We start from the raw sequence: 23940 nt of genomic DNA, 5'->3' as shown, positions 1-23940 counted from the left end.
TTTTTTTGTTTTTTTAAAGCCTAAAGATCTTGGTTTTTTCTTTTTCCCTTTTTATTTTTATTCCAGAAACTGGATCCAACTTATTTATATAAAATTATTTATGAAGCCATATAGTATAAATCAAAATGTTTGTAGAACCAAAACAAACACCATTGGATGTGTGGCAGGCAAAAAAATAAATTAATTTGATTAAATTATATGTAATCTGATAATATTTGGTCTGAAAAACATGCTAGTGTGTGGGTTTATAAATAATGTAATTGCAAAGAGCTGTTAGCCAGCCAGCCTGCTAGAGGTCAACTCTTCTGCTGCAGCTTTTGGGCATAGAAGTCCCTGCACGTCTCACAGCAGCGCTGATACCACCGCATGTCCTGACAGAGGTTCTTCTCACGTATCACCCGGCAGTACACAGGCCACTGATTTCCCAGGCACTTGAAAGTCAGAGCAGCTGTGAAGCAGAACACAGGGAACTAGGTGTCATGAGATAAACTAGGTGTCATGAGTAGAAACAAAGAGCAATCACTTAAGTTGGAGGATTTTGTACACACACGTTGACTCATGTATATTGCCTCACGGAGCATAAAAGATAAAGAAACACACACACACACACACCCTATAATAAAGGAGTAAAGTGAATGAATAATGGTCTTACTCATGAGCTTTTATAGACTTATTAAAGATAGATTTCCCAAATCCAATAAGTGTACTGCAAATGGCTTTTAAGTTTCCATTTCATGGCTTTCATTTAAGCTTCTTTTGGATTTTTAGTTGAGAGATTAAAAAGAAAAAGGAATGTGTTCAATATGTCCACCATTATGAGAATACAAATTAATAAGTATTGTTATGGATGACATTGCAAAAACATAGCAAAACAAAAATCTGCTCACACTTACTTCACATTCCTCGTTTCCTAGATAGCAGACATGTCTAGCTGGGATATTTAAGAATTGCAATTTCAGGCATCCTTAAAATCAAAGCTGATTATCAAAAGTGACTAAAATTTACAGCAATAAAGTGCTTGAAATGAGCTCTTGGTATAAAAAATTCAGTCATGTAGATCTGGCCCCAGTTTTTCTGAAGAAATAGAGTGTTCTGGCATGTATAATAAAAGACAGTTCTGCTACGATTGTTCCTTTTGCCACTATTCTAGTATGATTCAGTAATTTATGTTTAAAAACCTTAAGATTTTCCAACCACTGTGCTTCTGTGTTTGGGGATGTGCCTTCAAGAAAAAATGAAGAGAGAAAATGGAGTTTTAATTAAATGCTCCTTTTAATTCATTATTTTCTGACACATGATACTTCAAGAAGGACTCCAAATAATTGTTGGAGAAAGGGATTATGCTGTTTTTGAATACAAGGATTTAGAGCATCTGCTCTAGGATTGCTTAACTTTTTGTCTTAACTAGTTTTAATTCTACTTGAACTGATTATTTCTTAGAAATGTTAATTATTTGGCTTAAAAAAGAGAATTTTTATATTTCCATGAAGAACACAAACTTTTCCATTTGATTGAATCGTATGCCTGGAAAAGTATCTATGACAATTTAGCTCCTTGCATTTTGGCAATATTATTCTGTATGATTAAACTGATCCCCTGGAGATTATACATACAAATTGAAACTGAAGGTTTTCCCCCCTGGTAACCATAAGTTTGTTTTCTAGATCTGTGACTCTATTTCTGTTTTGTAAATAAGTTCATCTGTACCAATTTTTTAGATTCCACATATAAGTGATATCATATGATATTTGTCTTTCTCTGTCTGACTTACTTCACTCAGTATGCCAAGGAGGAAAAGGGGGGAGGGATAAACTGGAATACTGGGATTGACATATACACACTACTATATGTAAAATAGATAACTAATAAGGACCTACTGTATAGCACGGGGACCTCTGCTCAATACTCTGTAATGACCGATCTGGGAAAAGAATCTAAATAAGAGTGGATTATGTATATATATAACTGATTCATTTTGCTGTACAGCAGAAACTAACACAACATTGTAAATCAACTATACTCTAATAAAAATTAATTAAAAAAAAACAACTGAAGGTGTTAAACATATATTAACCCAGTGACATCCAGGCAGCAGTGCTATTAAAAGTCACTAACTGCCACAAAAATAAAGGCTAATTCATTCATGAATATTTGTTATTCAAATGCAGGATATATATACTTAAAATACATACTCTACTTCTTGATGATGTATTAGATTAAATAGCAGGAATTGAGAATATATGTGAAAGCATTTTATAACATAAAAACTATGTAAATCAATGTTACTACTATTTATTTTTATTTAACATTATGTCCTTAAAGATGAAAAAAATGGTACTTCTTGTTCAGTGGTGTAGACACATGCATCTGTTCTCCTTGAAAGTGATTTTTTTACTCTTTGTCTCTCCAAAGGATAATTTGTACCCAGGATCACAAGGAAGGCTATTAACAATGAAGAGATCCAAGGTGTACACTACAACCTCACCTTTCCATAGACATTACCTTAATTGAGGGTTCTGCCACAGGACCGGTCAGAACCAAAAATATGGTTACATCCTTCAACCCTTTATAGGATGACCTTGGGTGGTATGGCATTCATATTTCCAGGGCCTGGACCTGAGTAGACAGCTCAGGAATGAAAATAGTTTAGTCTTTAGGATTTTTTACCCACATGATCATGTGGACTAAACTATAGTTGAATAGATCCAATTTAGTCAGAACCAAACTAATTAGTATAGATTGATAACTAAGCTTTAAAGTGATATGCAAAATAGAAGAAGCCATGATCACTTACATGTTTCTCAAAATTATCCCCTTTTTGGTCTGCTTACCCAGCCTGGGTGATGTTATAGTATTTACATTAATCTTCTCATTGCAGGGCTGAAGGTGGCATGGCCTGTATGCTGCAGGTTTTTCTGAAGAAAAACATTCATTTCCATGTCTTCCTGTGATCTTATGCATGCACTGAATAACACGGGACTGCATTCCTTTGCCACAGGTAATTGAGCACTAGGAGAGATACAAGGTTTTGTTAAATGTTCTTTTTGTTGTTTCCTTTTTCTAGGCTGTGAGCCACCTTCTCCTTATATTTGCTAAAACTGAACATGAGCCACAACATCCAGAGTTAAGGTAAAACATGGGTCAGAAATGTTATTGCTCATAACTTGGGCACAGTGCTGTTCAGAATATCTAGCTGACCTAAGGCAGAGCTTTGGACAATGAAGGACATAGGCGATTAAAAAAATTTACAGCAGAAATTAACACAACACTGTAAATCAACTATACTTCAATAAAATAAAAAAAAAAGTTGGAGAGTATGACTTTGGAAAGAGAGTGGGTGATACCAGTAAGTAATGAACTTGGGCGGACAGTTTTTAAAGTTTTAATATCCAGTTTGCAACAAATAATTGATCCACTGCTCTTTAATTTAGTCATTGATGCTCAAGAGTTAGATATGCCCAACTGTGGAGCCAGATCCTCGTTATAGCCTTTCAATGTACTCATCCACTCCATTTGCTCTGGCCTTAAAATGTTTATTAAGAATATCAACATGAAAAAAAAAAAAGAATATCAACATGGCTGGGGGTTTCCCTGGTGGCACAGTGGTTAAGAATCTGCCTGCCAATTCAGGGGACACGGGTTCAAGCCCTGGTCTGGGAAGATCCCACATGCTGTGGGCCGTGCAGCAACTAAGCCCGTGTGCCACAACTACTGAGCCTGCGCTCTAGAGCCCATGTGCCACAACTGCTGAGGCCCATGTGCCTAGAGCCCGTGCTCTGCAACAAGAGAAGCCACCACAATGAGAAGCCTGCACATGGCAATGAACAGTAGCCCCCGCTCGCTGCAACTAGAGAAAGCCTGTGCACAGCAACAAAGACCCAACTCAGCCAAAAATAAATAAATAAAAGAAATAAATTTATTAAAAAAAAGAATATCAACATGGCTTATCAACCTGATGTATTATTGAAATAACTGCTATGACTTTGCAGATTACATGACATCCAAAATTGTGCAAATAATATTTGATAATATGTATTTTTCTAATAAGATACCCTTTTAATGGATTCCTTGTATTTCAGATAAATGTAGTTTGTCTTCATTTGTAAGATATTTCAGAGAACATATTTAACTTACAATGTTTGTTTATTAAAGAAGTCTCTTGGGTCCATATATATCACTAGATTTAATTTGTTACACAAAGAAGCTGATGTTGAGTTGAATGAGAAAATACAATTATTTTATGGTAAAAAAATTACATGTGGGAGAGGGAATGTTCTTGTGTTTCTGAAAATAGTAATTTATTTACTAGTTATACTATTTTCTATGTGGTAAAGATTTAGCCATATCTGGCTAAACAGTTCTAAAAAACTTAGAACTCTTTGTAGAGATGATCTCAGTGTATCCTATTTGAAAATTGGTAAATACTTTCTGATTGTCACCTTTCAGATATGCAGGCACAAGGTTTGTGATGTTTGTTCCACTTTGTATCTGACCAAGTCATTGTTAGGATTGCATTTTCTTTGTAAGAATTTTCAGTTCTTCCTTTACTATCATCTTGGGTCCCCTGCTCTTCTTATTTTCATTAGCACAAGAAGCATTCTACACAAACCCTTGACACCTCAAATCTGTCTGCTCCTGTTCACTTTGTCTTTAGTTCCCAGCCTTCCAGTCAATCCCAAATATTAACACAGAATATGTATATATATATATTTTTTTGTGGTACACGGGCCTCTCACTGTTGTGGCCTCTCCCGTTGCGGAGCACAGGCTCTGGACACGCAGGCTCAGCGGCCATGGCTCACAGGACCAGCCGCTCCGCAGCATGTGGGATCTTCCCGGACTGGGGCACGAACCCATGTCCCCTGCATCGGCAGGCGGACTCTCAACCACTGCGCCACCAGGGAAGCCCAGAATATGTATTCTTTTAAAATTGCTTTATATATATATAGAATCTCCTTGGAAAAAACTTCAGTTATTAAGTTCCCCATTGTCTAAGAGATAAAGCCCAGTATCCCCAAATCTCCAGGCTGGCATTTATCTAGCTCCTCAAATAATTTTCCACCTCTCTGCTTTAGGGATCATTTGCTCTATAAAACACTAATCATGCCCATGCACTTTCTACTCTCACAACTACAACTGTGCCTAGCCTTTTTTCAAATCACAATCTCAAATCCACTACTTCCACGAAGTGGTCCACAATTATCCCAACTACTTATGCATATTTATGCTTCAAAACAATATATCCATCCATCTGATCCCTTAGAATCACTTGGAGAAAAAAAATTTTTCACTATAGATTTTAAGGCCTAGAATTTCTAAGTCAGGAAAAAGATTGAGTCTGGGAATATACATTAAAAAAAAAAAAAGTCTCTAGGTGATTCTGCTGCACAGCCTGAGTTTGGAAACTACTGGTCAATAGCATGTGTTCTGCATTTAATGTAGGCCAGTGTGTATTACTTTTTATCTTTGATTAGTATCTTTTCATGTATCTAGTTTGTCTCTTGGTAAATCTCTTGAAATTAGGCTCACTGTCATATAACTTTCAGTAATAACACCTACATATCAGGTATGAAAATAGCTTATTAAGAATAATACAATTTTATGTGCATGTTATTAACATGCATCTATTTTATAGATGACTGATCTTCCTAAATTTTATTCTGTAAATACTTCTGCATATAACCCTCCTTGTATCTGATGAATTCTTAGCTTTATGCAAACAGCAGATTAAAGAAAAACAATGGGGATATTACATGCCTTTAAATCTGATTTTTTTTTCTTGTTAACTTCTATAGGATCTAAATGTTTCCAGTTCAGTTTAAGCTTTATTATAACTTAAAAACTATTGTAAGAGGAGTAACTGTTTGACATGGTCTTTCCCCCTTGGAAGTATGTATCTTAGTATCACTCAATAGAATGGATATAAGTATTTAAATATAGATACCATGCTTCTTAGAAATATTTTCAGGAAAATTCAAAACAGTTAAACTAAAAACTTTTAAGGGGTTAAGTTTATGTGGAAAAATATTCTAGTATCTACTCCTAAAATTTTGGGAGACCTTGGAAGTAATCACAATATTTGAGAAACAAAAAGAACAATGGGAGTTTTATAATAGATGAACTCATTCTGATGCAATAGAGAAGGTTCTCAATCATATGTCAAAGAAGCCTAGTAATCAATCCCAGACTATTCTCAATACTTTCAGCTAATCTTATATCAACTCCAAAGGACATGTGTTAACCAAAGTAACATCATTTTTCAGGATTACAAAGTAACTATAGCTACACGATAACTCAGAATACACAATTTTAGCAGATAATGGCTGAAGAGTGCCTTCCATAAAAATTTTTTTTAATTAAGAGAAAAAAATCATTTAATTAAAATGGTATCATTCCTGCCTTTGAAACTAATGGAATAAGCTTTATTATGAAATTAGTCTAATAGCCTTAGAATCTAACTTTCATTAGAATACTTTAATAATAAAAATATCAAGTTTTTACTAGTAATTATGTTCTTTATAAAATACACAGTGGTAAAAATTTTATTACAAATGTGTGAAAAATAAACAGATATTTGAAATGGAACAATTGAAATCCCAAAGTATCTTCTAAACTATTCCTTACTTTATTATGGAAGATACCTCTAAATAATTGGATATTTCTCAAATCACATCACTATGATTAAAGACAGACAGACATTAAAAGAAAAAGTCAAGGGCTTCCATGGTGGCGCAGTGGTTGAGAGTCCGCCTGCCGATGCAGGGGACACGGGTTCGTGCCCCGATCCCGGAGGATCCCACATGCCGCGGAGCGGCTGGGCCCGCGAGCCATGGCCGCGGAGCCTGTGTGTCCGGAGCCTGTGCTCCGCAACGGGAGAGGCCACAGCGGTGAGAGGCCCGCGTACAGCAAAAAAAAAAAAAAAAAAAAGAAAAAGTCAAAATAATTCTGGCTTGAAATGAGGAGACCTGGGCTCTAATACTATCTCTAGAACCTAACATACCTGGGACTTACTTTTCCTTTTTGTAAAGCAACGCATTGTAGTAGATCATAGCTACACTTTCAGGTCTAAATTACTACAAAAGGAAAAATCCCAAATAACTTATTATTAAAAGTTACTGTAGTCAGGCAATTTTTAAGTGGTGACACTGCATAAAAGTAAAGATGCTTATTTCATTATCTAATTATTCACTATGCTACCCAACAATGGTATGATAGGCGTCTATTAAATGAAGTCTCAAAATTATAGTTTTTGAATGTTTCAGAATATTCAATCATTTATTGTCTTTTCAAGTATTTACTGATCACCCATCATGTTCAGGATCCTGTGCAGAAGCTAAAAGCAGCAGAAATTATTAATACTATGGGGCTGGTACTTTATTCAATAAACTTTACAACAAAATGCAATTATCTAAAATAGATGGAGTTAGATTACGAAACATTGTGGAAGCTGGGCAGTTTCACCCATTCTTAGCCAAGTGTTTAATATTTTAAATAATCAGTTGTACTATGGAACCAGTTTGTTGCTTTAGGATCAAACGGAACCAATAATATTACTTCTGAAAGCTTTCACTCCATACAATACTAATAGTAGTTAGCACTTACTTAGTATTTATTATATGCCAGGTACTGTGTTAGAGGTTACATTTATTTTAATATCTCATATGAAGCCAATGAGTACTATTATTATTCCTTTTACACAGATGAGAAAATAGAGGCTCAAATAAGTGAAACAAAGTGCCCACAGTTTTATAGCTAAGAAGTGGTGGTATTGGAGTTTGAACCCACATGTACTAAATTCAAAGACTGGACACTTACACATTACTTGATACTAGAAGATTGCTAATATTTCTCTTTACGTTAACATTTAAAAATCTCTTTTCCCCTATCCTGCCAAATAACCTCTTATCCCCATATCTCATTCTTAACCTAAAACTAACGAATTAGAAGGCATTTTTGGTTTTGTTTTACTATAACTCAGGCTATGTGGTATGAGATAAACTCTTTCGCCCTAAGGACAATTCACAAGCATGCTTTATCTTTAGATAGAGTGATCATAGAATTTATCGTCCAAATCAGGGCACTTGTGAAAGAAGTTGCTGATAATTATTCCTAGACTACAGGCATAAAAGGGGACTGTCCTGGCTAATCTGGGACACGCTGTCGCACTATCTAGACAACTTACTGATAGATCTATAGATTACATGATAAACACAAATGAATGGACACACGAAATACTTATTATATTCCAGGCACTATCTAATATGCTTTTACACATAATGTCTTGGTTAATCTTCCTCATAACCCTAATAATTTTAAAGATGGCAAGAGTAAGGCTCACAGAGATTATTTCATTCATTCATTCAACAAATATTTACCAAAACTCTACAATGTACCAAATACTGTTCTGGATACAGGGAAGTGATAGTAAACAAAATAGACAAAAATATGTGCCTTCAAGGAGTTTACACTGTAATCCTGGAGAGCAAGAAGGTCAAGAATTAAAAACATTGTATATTAGATATTAACAAGTGCTATGGAAAAAATTAAAGCTGGGAAGGAGGACTGGGAAAATTTTGGGTATGGGGTTTAGCAATTCATATGGGATGATCAGGGAAGGACTCATGGAGAAGGTGACAAAGACTTGCTCCATATGAAGGAGAAACAAATGCACATCTTTGGATTCCAATACAATGTTCTTTCCACTGTGTCTCTACAGATCTTGGATCAAGTTCAATAGCTTTCTCTCCCTTTCCTCCCTCCCTCTCTTCCTTCCTTCCTCCAGTCCTCCCTTCCTTCTTCCCTTCTGTCTTTTTTCTAATACATTTTAAACCTTGTTCTTCACATATGTACTAAGTTAAAAAATATTTGAAACATGGCAGCACTATAGACCTACACTAAAGGACCAAATGTTAAAATGTCAACATCAATTTGCCAGCAACGGGTAAAAAAAAAACATAGGGTGCACCAGATAACTTGCCATTGATCTTTTACAAGGAAAATTTCTTGACTAAAGTATTTTAATAAAAGAGACCTGTACTGTTTGACGAATAGTCTGTTCCCCAAACAGTTTTAATATTGCCCTGAAGGACCTTTGAAACTAAGCGCCTCACAAACTAATTCCATGAACTAGAAGCCTTTAATTCTGAACAGGAAACTCAATCTTGATGTACGAGGTTTACTACAGTAAAAAGGGAAATAGTAATCTTTAGAACAAACTTAAGCAGCAAGGCACAAGAAAAACTGATGTTGGTAATCCCTCTTTCCCACCAAAAAATGAGCCCCAAAGGCTCTGAAAATAAAATCTGTTTGACATAGTGACATTCATCATTTCAATCTACCTGAGAAAATTATGACCTCCCTTGCACTTAAATACATGAGTATTATAATATCTTTAGATAATATAGTGATATATTTCTCTTATAATGGAATAAACCCTTTCTTGACCTGGGACATTAGTGACAATTTCTAAGATTGTATTAAATTATGTCAACCTTACAGTTTGCAGGTCAAACACTAAACATGATAAAGGAAACTTCCTCAATAATTCAAACAGTTTGGACTATTAAAATGATTAGAGAAATAGTTTAGTAAATGAGAACCATGAATACAAACGGTAGCAAATTAGCAAGAAGAAGGCTTTATCCTCTTTTAAAATGAGATATATATATTATATAACCTTATAACTATTTCCATTATCTAAAACTTCCTTTTTGTCATTCTTACACCACACAATAAGGCCTGACTTGCTTTATTTTACCTAAGAAAATTTCACCTAAATAAACTAACTGAAAGGGAAATCCCTGGGGAAAAATAAGCAATGTCCAAGCTGGTGGAAGGGTACAGTAGATGTTTACCTAACTCAGATGTTTATAATATTCTAAAAATGGCCAAGGAGGATCTGGTGACATATATAGATGTGAACTCTTGGAAAGTTATATTTACTAAGGTAGTGATAGCTCTGAATGGGCAGGGTTTGCCAGTACTGGTAAAGGCAGGTTAAGATGCTAGAACGATTTGGCAAATTTGTGGACTGGCCTAAATGTGAACAAATGAGGGACATAGAAAAAAATGTAGGAAAAAAACTGCACTCAAAAAATTCTTAACAAATTCGCAACTGAGGCATTGTGATAGAAACAAAGGAATGAAATGAACTCTGAATGGCTGTGAAGTCCATCTCATGGACAAGCCAAGATGTGGAATCCTTTCTTCCACCACAAAGTATGGATGAGTGGTGAGGCACTGCCCAAAAAGCAAACTGCAGTAAGAAACTGACCATGGAAATTTCACACCTGACAGTATTATTTATGGCATTAATAGACAGTGTTGCTAAGATCTTGGTTTAATACTTGGAAAAATATGTAAACACCTTATACTAGGTGTTCAAGGAAAGGCCATTTATCTTGAGACATTTTATTGATGTTATAATTCCATTATGTTCAAAGGCAGTGAGTGTGTGCTATAAAATAACTGTGACCTGATGAAACTCTTTAAGTTTTCAAGTCTAATCTGAGGCATTTAGGATAATTAGGTCTTAAATAGAACAATGGTATAAATACATTTTTGATGGATCATATAAACATATAAGGGATGAGTGTATTCTGTTACTAAATTTTCATTATATTGTATAGAAATATTTATTTCACAATAGATTTGAATATGTTTATCAAGAATATGTATCTTTTAAAAATAATCTACGTGTATTGTTCCCCAAAGTTTCTATGAATACCACAATGCTTAGAGGCATAAATCCACTAAATACTAGTGAATAATAGCAAACATGCTCGGTAATACATTGACATGGGTAAAACATGTTTAATTCAAAGAAAAAAGGCTGCACAGGCACCAATAAATAGCTATCTACAAGTTTATAAAGTGCCAAAATGAGGGACAAAAATAGTGAACACGATTTTAGGAGGTTCTCAAAGCTCATCCATAGTACCACTTGAATCCACTTTTGTAAAGTCCAAATTATCTTCCTGTCACTGAAAATTCATGAATCACGTAGGAATATCCACAAGGGCTCATGATATAATCTACATGGTATCATGTTTCTGTCAAATTCACCAAAGAACACTGTTGTCTTTTTGTCCAAGAAGTAACCTATGTACTTCTGGACAACTTAATTTCACTTAAGAACCCTTTAAAAATGGGATATCCATAAATATCTCTTAACTACTCTCCTATGTAGAGAAGAGACACTAATTATTTCCACTGATCTCCAATGCTTGCACTGCTTCTGTGCTCCATGGGTTCTGAGATCAAGTAGAACTATTCTGCATATGTGATTTTCAGCATGGAGCTACAAAAGACTTCCACATCTAGTCTTAGGTATTGGGATCCTATAGTAAAATGCCAAATCTTAAAATCACTGGTTAAATATTAGTTTCTACCTTTCCTTTCAGGACTTCAGAATAGTCAGATAGACACCGTTTGGTGTTAGTTAGTTACTCGGAATATTTAGATAACCCAGGTTTGGGAACCAATTGGGACACTATGGTATAAGTAAATGTGTACACTTAGGTTAAATAATCAACTAGTTTGGCAGTGAGTTTACGAAATTATCAATCTGTGCATGTTAAACTCTAAAGTTAAATTGTAAAACTCTTCAAGCTTAAATCCTATAAAATGTCCTCTTAAACATCATACCAAAGAGGCAGAAAGCCCGAAAGTAAAAATACTACTGTACAGTATTTATTTGGAGTTTTATTGGATAACAAACATAACTAAACTGGTTTGCTTTTAAATTCCTTGAAAAAACCCCCCCAAATTTCAGTGTATTTAGGGGTTAAAAATAATAATTCTCATACTTGGCCAGGAGAGAGATTACCCGAGATTCCTTCCTTCTAGACTGTGCCAAAGATATATACTTTGGAGAGAATGTGTATTCTCCAGGCCAACAGCTAAGGAAGGCTCTGTAATGCTTTACTCATTTCCAGCTGGCCTCTGTAAGAAATAGGAATTCCTAAATTAAGAGAAAATTGTCACTGGCAGACAGAGTTCAATTTTTTTTTAACCAATATAATAGACAGTCTTCTAGAACCTGATATAATTCGTAATGATAAGTGCCAATCTATAACAAGGTTAACAGCATTGACTTGGATAATTTGTCTTTGGGAATAAATGGATTATTCCAAAGTGGTTTAACAAGAGTGAAGTAGCATTCACAGTGGAGAGTGAACCTCATAAGGAAACTAAATGATGATTTCTACTGGAAATTATTAGCACAGCATTCCTATTCATTTATGTATATGTTTGGCAGTTCCATCTTTAAACTTTTTAATAAAGTGAGTGTGAAACAAGCATACTAAGGAACAAAAGTTAGCTTTGTTTTGTAAGATTTGCTGTTTGTTTTGGTCAGGATTGCAGCATCTTTTTAAAGTAGTTCATCTGCTTAATTTAACACATGGGTATTTGGAATTGAATCTATTCCTAGAGGTCAGACATTGAGGATTTTTTGCATATGTCTTTAGTTAAATATTTGTTTGGTTCTACAGTTCAAACTATTTTTGTCTCTTTAATGAAAATGTGTGCATATAGTTACTGTAAATCAAGGAAATGTGTGTGGCAAAAATCAAGCAGAGTGCTTATGAATGATTAGCAGAGAACTGAATACATTATGAAAGGTCATAATAATCCCCCCAATCATTTTTTATATCAAAGTACACACTGATCACCACAAAGATGGAATAAAAAAAAGATGCTTTGCATTAAGAAGCAATTAAACACAAAGTTTTGGGCACATTTGCAATTCTGTCAGTGCTGAGCCTATGAATCATAGGATGTTACAGAGGTGAAAAAAGACTATCAAGACATTTCTATTTTATCACTATCATCCCAGTGAAACATCTTCCCACCAGGGACGCTGTTTGGAAAGACAGTGATTGAATTTCCTTTTCAAATAAGATACTTTCCAGGTCTAGTCCAACAATTCTATGTCAGAAATGGATCAGATCCTTCTGTGGCCATGTTAGAGAAGTGTGTGTTTTTGTTTTGCTTTTAATAAATAAACTCTTGATTTAAAACAGCACAGAGAGCATTATATAGCTACTTTTAACTTATTCCAACCTGAAATAAACCAAGATTTGCCAGTTCACAGAGAAAATTCTTAAGTGTGTTTTGCTTCCATCTGCTGCTTTTCTTCTAGGTTAGATAACTGCTCTCTAACCTGTCAGGTATTCCAGCCAAACAAATTCCAGAAAATGCAAAAGAAGTCTGCCAGCTTCCTTGAACCTCAATCTTAAGCATCCTTTAGGCTTAAATAGCATGTTACTCAAATAAGGGTGGATTTACTTTTTTAAAAGAAAATCACATTTTTAAGTAGTTTGATATACCATACAGGAAAAGGTCAAGGGAGTCATATGTTTACATAAAATTATATCAATTACCTTAATTTTCCTGGAAAAAGATAAGGTAGTTACTAATTTTTTGTGGTAAATTATATGAAACATTGTAGTTGTTATAGAACCAGAGTCAGAAAAATAAAATGGGCCACAAGAAAAGAAGTACAATGCTTACATGTATCATACATTTTTGCTTACTTGTTGAAGAAGCTTAAGCAGTCATTTATTCAATAAATATCACCGCATGTCATGCAATGGTCTGGTCACTCAGACAGAGGAGTGAGAAGGGTACATGGATTAAGACAATCTTAATGAAACAGCAAAAATATAAGGCAATAAGTAATTGAGAGAAACTAATGTAGTCAATAAGTACAGACAGATTCTGTCATTTATTGGGGAAATTAGGTACTTGAGCTGGCCCTTAAAGGACTTGGATGGTTGTAAAAAACACATTCTAGGCAAAGAGAAGTGTATAAACAAAGACATGGAGATTGTAGAAGTACAAACTGCTCAGGCCTGAGCTTAGTGGAGATACTGAATTAATGAGAATAATGAGACAATTCTCAAAAGGTAGGTTAAGACCAGAATATAGAAAGCTTTGAACACCAGAGTGAGTATCTGGTAGTTGACAGTATAGCCAATGACAATTCTCTGAAATTGTTTGAACTATAGGATAGAGTGGTGAAGTCATCACCCTATATGGGGGTAAGGAAGCACATTAGAAATTGTTACTCTAGTCCTGGTGAAAATATAAGAAGGACTTCAGTATTATTATATTGGGAGTGAAGAGCAACCCAGGCAAAACAGTACCTGTGTATAGAAGAAAAAGTGCCAAGGATAGCTTCTACTTGGGTATCTGGGAAGATGGTATTAACATTTTTCAAGAAAAAGGAAATTGGGAGTGGGATATGGTTTGAGGAAATAAAATCAGGAATGCCACTGGCACAGTCCTATAGCAGCTGACATTTGAGAATAAAGAAATAGGCTCCCCTCAACTCCTTCTGAGTTTCCATTTCATTGAACATTCTTAAGCATACTTTCTTCTCTTGTTTCTCACGACTTTTCCTCCTGTTTCTCTGAATACCCCTTTTATTGGTCCTTTTTGCTAGCAGTTGCTTCTTTTCTCACAAGCCTTTAAAGCTGGGAGTTTCTCAGGGCTGCATCTTTTTTTTCTCCATCTATACTCCCTTCTCAGGCACGCTTATACTTTAAAATTTAAACACTGCCTAAATGTTGATGATTACAAAATGTATATTTCCATCCCATTCCTCTCCTCTGACCTATCTACTAGACACCAGTATTTAATTCTTTTATGGGCACGTGAAACAGTCCAAAATAGAATTCATAAACCTTCCCCTCCAACTTGATTCATCTCTAGGCTTTCCTATCTCATATCACAGAACCATGATCCATACAAGTTCTTCAGACCAGAAAGCTAACGTGGGATTCCTCCTAAACACACGAACACCTCCCTCCTTCTCACCTCTCCACAGAAAATCAACCCCACTCCTGTTCATTTTAACCTCATAACAAATTTCTCAAAGCCAACCATTTTCCCCATCTCTACTGATACTACAATATGAATAGTCAGCATTTATTTAGTTACTATGTATCTGACCCTTTACTAATAATTTTTCATAAATTATTTCATTTGGAATCAGTAACTTATCTGAACAGAAAATACAGAATTCAAACTCAGGGCTGTCTGACTCCATACACTGAGTTATCTCACCCATTACCTAACTTATCAAATCCTCTCCCCTTCCTAGAAATTCTATAATATTCTCGTAGCATCTATCTATATCCATGACATCAATCACTGTTGATACTGCAGCCTGAAAAATGTAAGTATGAAGAAAGTAAGAGATTTCTTTTAATTTCAGACAAAAACTATTAACCAGGTTATAAAATTAAAAGTTATATATGGATATGGTAGAATTATAAGCATAGAAGTTCCTTTCCTTCAATGTAATTTAGATAAACTGTTCTTTGTATATCTGTGCAGAAAAATTTTAATATGTATAAAAAGAATATATGTAAATATAGTTCACACTATATAACTCTTCTGCATAATATTTACATACTTAATAGTAGTTCTTGGAGAAATTTTCTTATCAGTATGTATATACAAATATATTTTTATAAAGTACAGTATTCCACTGTTTAAATATAGTATTTTGCTTTATGTAACTAGTTAATGGATATATGGATTGTTTCTAAATTTTTGTTGTTCCAAACAAGGCTGCAATGAGCATCTTCATAAATGCAGTTAGCAAATTATTTGAGAATGTCTGTAAGCAAAAGCTATGGCAACAGAGCTGTTGAGTCCAAGAATGTGTGCATTTCAAAATGAGATTTTTTTCACTTATCAAAATGTTTTTTAAAAAGTTTGATAACATCCAATCTTAGAAGTAGTATGGGAAAACATATGTGGAAGCAACAGGGCAGAACTGAGTAAAATAAACTTCCTCCGTATGGCAGCCCCTGAGTATCCCTCAACCCACTTCTCTCATGTTGCCTCTCTGAGCCCTGAATTTGTGTGAGTGTGTGTGTATTTATTTCTAAGCAAGTTTGTTAGTTTGTTTTTGTTTGTTTGTTAGTTTTAATTCTTACCCTATATGGACTCGTACATGTTTTGTATATTGAAAATAAGGTTTTATATATATATATATATATATATATATATATATATATTTTTTTTTTTTTTTTTTTTTTTTTTTTTTTTCTAATCTATTCTGCTGTTTGTGTTTTGTCTCCTCAGGTAGATCTTTCCTTTTTAAGTAGCTCAAAATATTTTTCCTTGGTCTATACACATCACTGAAACTGGATTACTTTTACCTGCACAGTTAAAGTATTTTGAAATTTAGAGAGACTTACAGTTGCTTTGGCACATTTTACAGATGTGGGGATTGAGGTTGGGGGGCCTAAGGAACTGCTCATCTGCATTCAAGACTGATGCAGGTCCTGCACTCTGGCTGTGCAGATGCTGGGGTGCCACCCCGTCAACCTGCAGCAAAACCAGGGACCTGTTTGTGAAAAGATTTTCCCTTTCATTTACGTTTTGCATCCATATGATGCCTTTCTAACTAGCTGATCATTTGCATATTTGTTCTTGCATTGTATACACATCTTTCTCTGGGTGTCCTGGTGATCTGGTTATGTCTATCTCTGGATATCCTCTGGTATTTGATGAACATATACTTTACTACATCTAAGTAAAAAACACTCAATGCTAAGACTACTGATTTTAGTTTTATAACAGTCATCAAATTTCATTATATTTTTATGTGAAACCCTCCCCTTGTTCCCACCCATTGAAGTTCAATATCCCCAAAATGAGTTTTGGCACGCTCCATGCTCCATCCCCTATAAAGGACATCAAGAGTAATTTTTAACTCAATGACATTTATTTACTGAATTACTTCTAGGTATGGTTTAGAAGGTGAAATTATAGATGCCCTGGTATGCAGTATGAAAGCACTGATAGCATTATTTTAAGAGTCTAGTGATTTTTCAAGGATCTATTAAGAAGACAGCATTTTTAACCCCTGTGAATTAAAAAAAATTACTTCTCTCACATTTTCCAATCCAAAGGATGTTAAACACATGTTCTTATATATGCATTTATAATTTAATTATACATATACATGCACATATATATACATTATATATATATATATACACACATACACACACCCACTTACATACGTATACATAGACACTACTTTAATCTCTCTAAATTATACATTTTCTTTAGATAGAAGACATATACACAAAGTATGTGTGCCTCATTCTTTTTAAGCTAATATATTTCTGCTATGTTCAATCGTATCAGCCAACTGCGTTTGACTACTTTGAGTAATCCGAACATTTTGGAAATTCAATATTTTTATATATCTGGGGCAACAGATACAACTCTCGAGAGATCTTAAAAATAAAAATGATAGCAATGCAAAAAATGTCCCATTCTCTGGCAGTGCAAAGAGACAGAGACAAAACAATTTGATAGCCAACAGTTTAGGGATTATTATGCATGGTTTAGAAGACAGCTATATTTTTTAGACAGAATGGTGAGCAGCAAGTTGGGTAAATGTTTGGTGGATGTATCTAAACGACATAATAGAAAGTTTTTCTTGAGAAAAACCATCTTACTTATCATTGAGTAATTTCTTTAGTATGAACAGCTTACTCAGAGATAAGTGAATTTTTAAAGTAGATTTTCCTATAATGCAAAATATCTCTTCTTTAGGATATCTTCGGATAGGTTTCCTCAATGTCTGTATGTTTAAAACCAAGGCCACAATCTTTGATTTCTTTGACTTACTGACTGAGCCAACAATGATAGAACTCAGTATGATAGATTCATATTTGATTATGGGGTAGCTGCTCAAGTTTTCCTGTCTTATGAGATTATCTATAACTATAAAAATGATGAGCAGTTATCTTTTCCAAATATCAACAGACTTGTAGATGTAATTAGAAAATAATTCCGAATAGAAATGCTAATCCATCCCAAGAACAGTTTTCTGAATTACAGATTACTTCTGTTTGGTTTCCATCTACAAATTTTCTCTAGTTAGAAAAAAATATTTACAAAGCTAGTCTTTGAAATTTAAATAATCTAATGTAATCTTTCCTAAAGTGTGTTACACTAAACAACAAACTAGCTACATGTTCTGTAAAAGTGATCCTTGGTAAAAGGAAAAAAGAAAAGTGAAATACCATAGCCGCTCTTTGAGATTTGCAGTGTACAGAACAACATTTTCTATTTTTACATTCTAGTAGGATATTTAAGTTGGTTATTTACTATTACTGCTAATTATTTCTTTAAATTTGACTGGAAATCCTTCTAACAAGTGATTGAGCTTCCCTCTACTAACCTGTAACAACCCACTCAGTTTAGTTGTATTAAAACCAGTGATCTTTACATAACCTCATTTGGATTCTGGAACATCCTGCAAGTTTATTTTAATTGGGTTGGGGTATATGCAGCACTGGGTCAGTCCACATATGAAGGAATCCATAGTCCTAAGGTCCTAGCCTAGCCATCAGGTAACAAGAAATCCCTCCTTTGCAATTTTTGGATCTGGGTTTTTTTGTCCCTTTTCATTTAATGCAGAAACACTAGGCTGCAGAGACACATGATTAAAAATGTGGTATTATATAGTCATTTGTTTTAGGATATTCCTGATTGCTTTGGTCAAGTTTTGTTTCTTTAAATTTCCTTCAATGATTCCTGAGTTTTCCTTCAGTGAAAAGAAACATCTTCTGTGATTATTCATAATTTCCTACCAATGGTAATAAGTCACAATTACCACTGTCCATGTTAATTGGAGGGACAAACTTCTGTGTAGAAAACTGAAGGCAGATCATCAGACCAAGGACACTATGAGATTTGGGAACAGCCTACTAACTTACCCAGAATTTTAAATTCACATGATCTGTCTCTCTAAGAATCTACCGTAACAAAGAGTAAGAAATAAAAGAATGTTTTTTTCAGGGTCATGTGAAATGGTACAAACCAAACCACTTGTATTGACTGCTGACCAATCTGGATAAAAGTAAAGCTCGAAATGACACAGTAATAAATCTTCTATTTGTCTTTCTACACTTCAGTATGTCAGTAAAGAACCTTTCATGACATTGTTGTTTCTCTGATCATGCACTTGCCTGTTACGAATTGTTTTAACTTAAGAATTATGTGGGCTTCCCAGGTGGCGCAGTGGTTGAGAGTCCGCCTGCCGATGCAGGGGACACAGGTTCGGGCCCCAGTCTGGGAAGATCCCACATGCCGCGGAGCGGCTGGGCCCGTGAGCTATGGCTGCTGAGCCTGTGCGTCCGGAGCCTGTGCTCCGCAACGGGAGAAGCCACAACAGTGAGAGGCCCACGTACAGCAAAAAAAAAAAAAAAAAAAAAAAAAGAATTATGCAATATGAGACCACTTTAAGGTTATAAATCTTGGTTACACAAAGCACACTTACAGAACTGGTAAAATTTACATGATAATTTAAAATTCTTTTGGAGCTTCTGTTAAAATATGAGAGTGCTAACTACTCAGGAAAAGGCATACTTATTTTCCCATAGTTATTACAGAGTCCAGGACAATATAATACATCAGGTAGATTTCAATACCATCTGAAGTATGTGCATTAAGAAAATTATTTTTACTAGAAACAATCCAGATACATGCAGGTCTCTCATAGTTACAAAAGTAAATTATTAAGCAAGCAATATGGTTTATTTTGAGTTTTAGCCAAAACATTATTTTCAGAGAAAATGCAAAAAATTATTGTAAAATGCCATTTTGAGATCTGTAACTACCTGGAACTAGAAAATGTTCACTACAAGAATGATCTCAAAATAAGTAGAATTCCTATTTTTTTTTTTTTCCAGTACGCGGGCCTCTCACTGTTGTGGCCTCTCCCGTTGCGGAGCACAGGCTCCAGACACGCAGGCCCAGCGGCCATGGCCCTCGGGCCCAACTGCTCCGCAGCATGCGGGACCCTCCCGGACCGGGGCACGAACCCGCGTCCCCTGCATCGGCAGGCGGACTCCCAACCACTGAGCCACCAGGGAAGCCCTCAAAATAAGTAGAATTCCCATTAACTTAAATGCAAGTTTTATAGTTAGAAAACATATATTAGTTTGATACAATTCCCCTATTCATTAGAAAAAAATACCTTAGTTTTTAGATTCCTCTTCTATTCAAATGAATATGCTGTAGTTTCCGTTTGCAGGATAAGTTAAAAATGACTCACAATACTGTAAGCTTTATATTTACTGCTTCTAAACAAAGTTATACCATACTACATGTATAATTAAATCATCCAGAATGATTTCTGCTTCCAGCATTATTTTGAATTATATAATTACAAAACTCATAATCTCTTACCCAAAAATCTATTAATCATGTCATAATTTGACACGTGGCCAAAGCTATTCATTTCCTAGAATTTTAAAGGACTAAATTAAGTTCAAATTATAGTGTATGAATGTAATCTAAGAATTAACCAAGGATTTTGTGTGGTTCCAAGGTGTTTTGTTTGTCTTTAAAATTCACTTGAATAAGTATAAACCACTTGTTAATACAGCACAGAAAAGTTAACTCTATAAAAGCTTCATGAAGGACCAAATTCTGTGTAAAGATAAAACAACACTCCTTTATTTGCTCCTCTATTGGCATCCAATAACGAAAACAAGAAGTTGTAGAAGTTCACATAAAGGCAGAAAGGTCAAGTTCAGCCAGAAAATATATTGCATATCATTAAACATAAGAGGCTATGTTATTTTTCAAATCAGTGTTCTCTGCTTAGGACAGCTTAAATGAGTAAATACAAACTTATAATGCCAGGAAACAGATGGGTCATGTTTTGCTCTCCCAGGAAAGACCCTAAGGCCATATCTATATCAGAATGTGGCATATGATTATTTCAATGGTTAACTCAAGCCAGAGCAAAGCAACCACATTGTTTTTGTCCTGTTTTTGCCAACTTTCTAGTCTCAATGAAATAAACACTAGCATTGTTTAATAAAGGCTGTATTATATCTACTTAGAAATCAGAGTTAACAATTATACGATGGGAGATTTTTCTCTTTGAGTATATCTATAATTTTCCCTGTCAAGCTGAGAGCAATTTTCCCACTGTTTACACAAAACCACCAAAACATAAATGCTAGAAATCACATAGGCTGATACAAATGCAGTAAACAGTTTGAGGCATAAGCCATATTCTTAGTAAGCCTCCATTTAGCTAGTATTACCTTGGCTCAAGTGGTCAATGGCTTTGAGACAGTGTGAAAATCTGAGAATATACATATTTTAACTGATTCTCTAGTGATTCATCCATATTATTGAGGGAGGAGCAGAATTTCAGAGCTAGACCTTATGGATAGCCCACTGAATAATTCTGATTAAAGTCAACTCAGGGCTTAATTTTAAGTCCTTTAGGTTTACCAAGTGTTTAAAAATATCAGTAGAATTTGAATGAAACTGACAGATTAGTTGACTTCAGAGGAGCATAGAAATCAACCCACAATTGCACCCATCTTGTTGTTATTCTTATTCCAGGAACACAGCTGATAAGAGTAAGAGATTGATGTGTTTCCTCTGTCCATGAATACTTTAATCACTGAAACTTATTAATAATCACAGCACTATTCCTTTTCTCTGTAATTATTTTGGACTGGTCTTCATTTTAACATGAAAGTGATATCTTAGGAGTAAGACAGGAGGGGAGAAATCAATAAAGTTCACATGGAGCCACTGGCTTTAATTTGTGCATGCCATTAGAATCTGTTATGCTGAGAACTCAGTCATAAATGAAGAAGGAGAAAACAGCTTTAAGGAAAAGAACAGACATATTCATATAAAGAGAATAGAAAATGCAACATAACTGGATCTTCTACATAAGCAAACAAACAAACACACCAACAAACAGAAGTTAAAAGTCATGGAGTAAGACTGGTTCAAGAAGGCAGAGTAGAAGGACATGCGCTCAATCCCTCTTGCAAGAGAACTGGAATCACAATTAACTGCTGAACAATCATCAACAGGAAGACACTGGAACTCACCAAAAAGATATCCCACATCCAAAGACACAGGATAAGCCCAATGAGATGGTAGGAGGGGCGCAATCACTATAAAATCAAATCTCATAACCGTTGGGTGGGTGACTCACAAACTGGAGAACAATTATACCACAGAAGTCCACCACTGGAGTGAAGGTTCTGAGCCCCCCATCAGGCTTTCAAACCTGGGTGTCCGGCAACGGGAGAAGGAATTCCCAGAGAATCAGACTTTGAAAGCTAGCGGAATTTGACTGCAGGACTTTGACAGGACTGGGGAAAACAGAGACTACACTCTTGGAGGGCACACACAAAGTAGTGTTCATATCAGTACCCAGGGAGAAGGAGCAGTGACCCATAGGGGACTGAACCAGATCTATATACCTGCTAGTGTTGGGTCTCCTGCAGAGGCAGGGGTTGGCTGTGGCTCACTGTGGGGACAAGGACACTGGCAGCAGAAGTTCTGGGAAGTACTCCTTGGCATGAGCCCTCCCAGAGTCTGCCATTAGCTCCACCAAAGAGCCTGTAGCCTCCAGTGCTGGGTCACCTCAGGCCAAACAACCAACAAGGAGGGAACCCAGCACCACCCATCAGCAGACAAGCGGATTAAAGTTTTACTGAGCTCTGCCCACCAGAGCAACACCTAGCTCTACCCACCACCAGTCCATCCCATCAGGAAGCTTGCACAAACCTCTTAGATGCCCTCATCCACCAGACGGCAGACAGCAGAAGCAAGAATAACTACAATCTTGCAGCCTGTGGAATGAAAACCACATTCACAGAAAGACAGACAAAATGAAAAGGCTCTGTACCAGATGAAGGAAGAAGATAAAACCCCAGAAAAACAATGAAATGAAGTGGAGATAGGCAACCTTCGAGAAAAAGAATTCAGAATAATGATACTGAAGATGATCCAGGACCTCGGAAAAAGAACGGAGGCAAAGATCAAAAAGATGCAAGAAATGTTTAACAAAGACCTAGAAGAATTAAAGGAAAAACATTTAGAAGAATTAACAAATGAACAGAGATGAACGACACAATAACTGAAATGAAAAATACACCAGAAGCAATCAATAGCAGAATAACTGAGGCAGAAGAATGGATAAGTGACCTGGAAGACAGAATGGTGGAATTCACTGCCACAGAACAGAATAAAGAAAAAAGAATGAAAAGAAATGAAGACAGCCTAAGAGACCTCTGGGACAACATTAAACATACCAACATTCGCATTGTAGGGGTCCCAGAAGGAGAAGAAAGAGAGAAAGGACCCGAGAAAATATTTGAAGAGATTATCACTGAAAGCTTCCCTAACATGGGAAAGGAAATAGCCACCCAAGCCCAGGAAGTGCAGAGAGTCCCATACAGGATAAAACCAAGGAGAAATACGCCAAGACACACAGTAATCAAACTGACAAAAATTAAAGACAAATTATTAAAAGCAACAAGGGAAAAATGACAAATAACATACAAGGGAACTTCCATAAGGTTAACAGCTGATTTCTCAGCAGAAACTCTACAAGCCAGAAGGGAGTGGCATGATATATTTAAAGTGATGAAAATGAAGAATGTACAACCAAGATTACTCTACCCGGCAAGGATCTCATTCAGATTCGATGGAGAAATCAAAAGCTTTACAGACAAGCAAAAGCTAAGAGATTACAGCAGCACCAAACCAGCTCTACAACAAATGTTAAAGGAACTTCTCTAAGTGGAAAACACAAGAGAAGAAAAGGACCTACAAAAACAAACCCCAAACAATTATGAAAATTGTATTAGGAATACATATATCGATAATTACATTAAACGCTCCAACCAAAAGACACAGGCTCACTGAATGGATACAAAAACAAGACCCGTATATATGCTGCATACAAGAGAACCACTTCAGACCTAGGGACACATACAGACTTAAAGTGAGGGGATGGAAAAAGATATTCCATGCAAATAGAGATCAAAAGAAAGCTGGAGTAGCAATCCTCATATCAGATAAAATAGACTTTAAAATAAAGAAAGTTACAAGAGACAAGGAAGGACAG

General features: G+C 35.5%; 1 protein-coding gene across 1 annotated transcript in view; it reads right to left on the bottom strand.

Annotated features, from left to right (window-relative positions):
• Window positions 1-296: 296 nt before the first annotated feature.
• ADAMTS19 (ADAM metallopeptidase with thrombospondin type 1 motif 19) overlaps window positions 297-23940 on the bottom strand; it is a 284954-nt gene continuing 261310 nt past the window's right edge. The window contains exons 22-23 of the mRNA XM_060091906.1: window positions 2832-3009; window positions 297-448 (exon numbers count right to left, since the gene is read on the bottom strand). Coding sequence (XP_059947889.1) covers window positions 297-448; window positions 2832-3009 — 330 coding nt within the window. The remainder of the gene's footprint in view (window positions 449-2831; window positions 3010-23940) is intronic.

The sequence above is a fragment of the Mesoplodon densirostris genome, chromosome 3, assembly GCF_025265405.1.
Source record: "Mesoplodon densirostris isolate mMesDen1 chromosome 3, mMesDen1 primary haplotype, whole genome shotgun sequence".
Lineage (NCBI taxonomy): Eukaryota > Metazoa > Chordata > Mammalia > Artiodactyla > Ziphiidae > Mesoplodon > Mesoplodon densirostris.
Note: the sequence above shows the minus strand (reverse complement) of the source record. Positions and strands in the feature narration are given on the sequence as shown.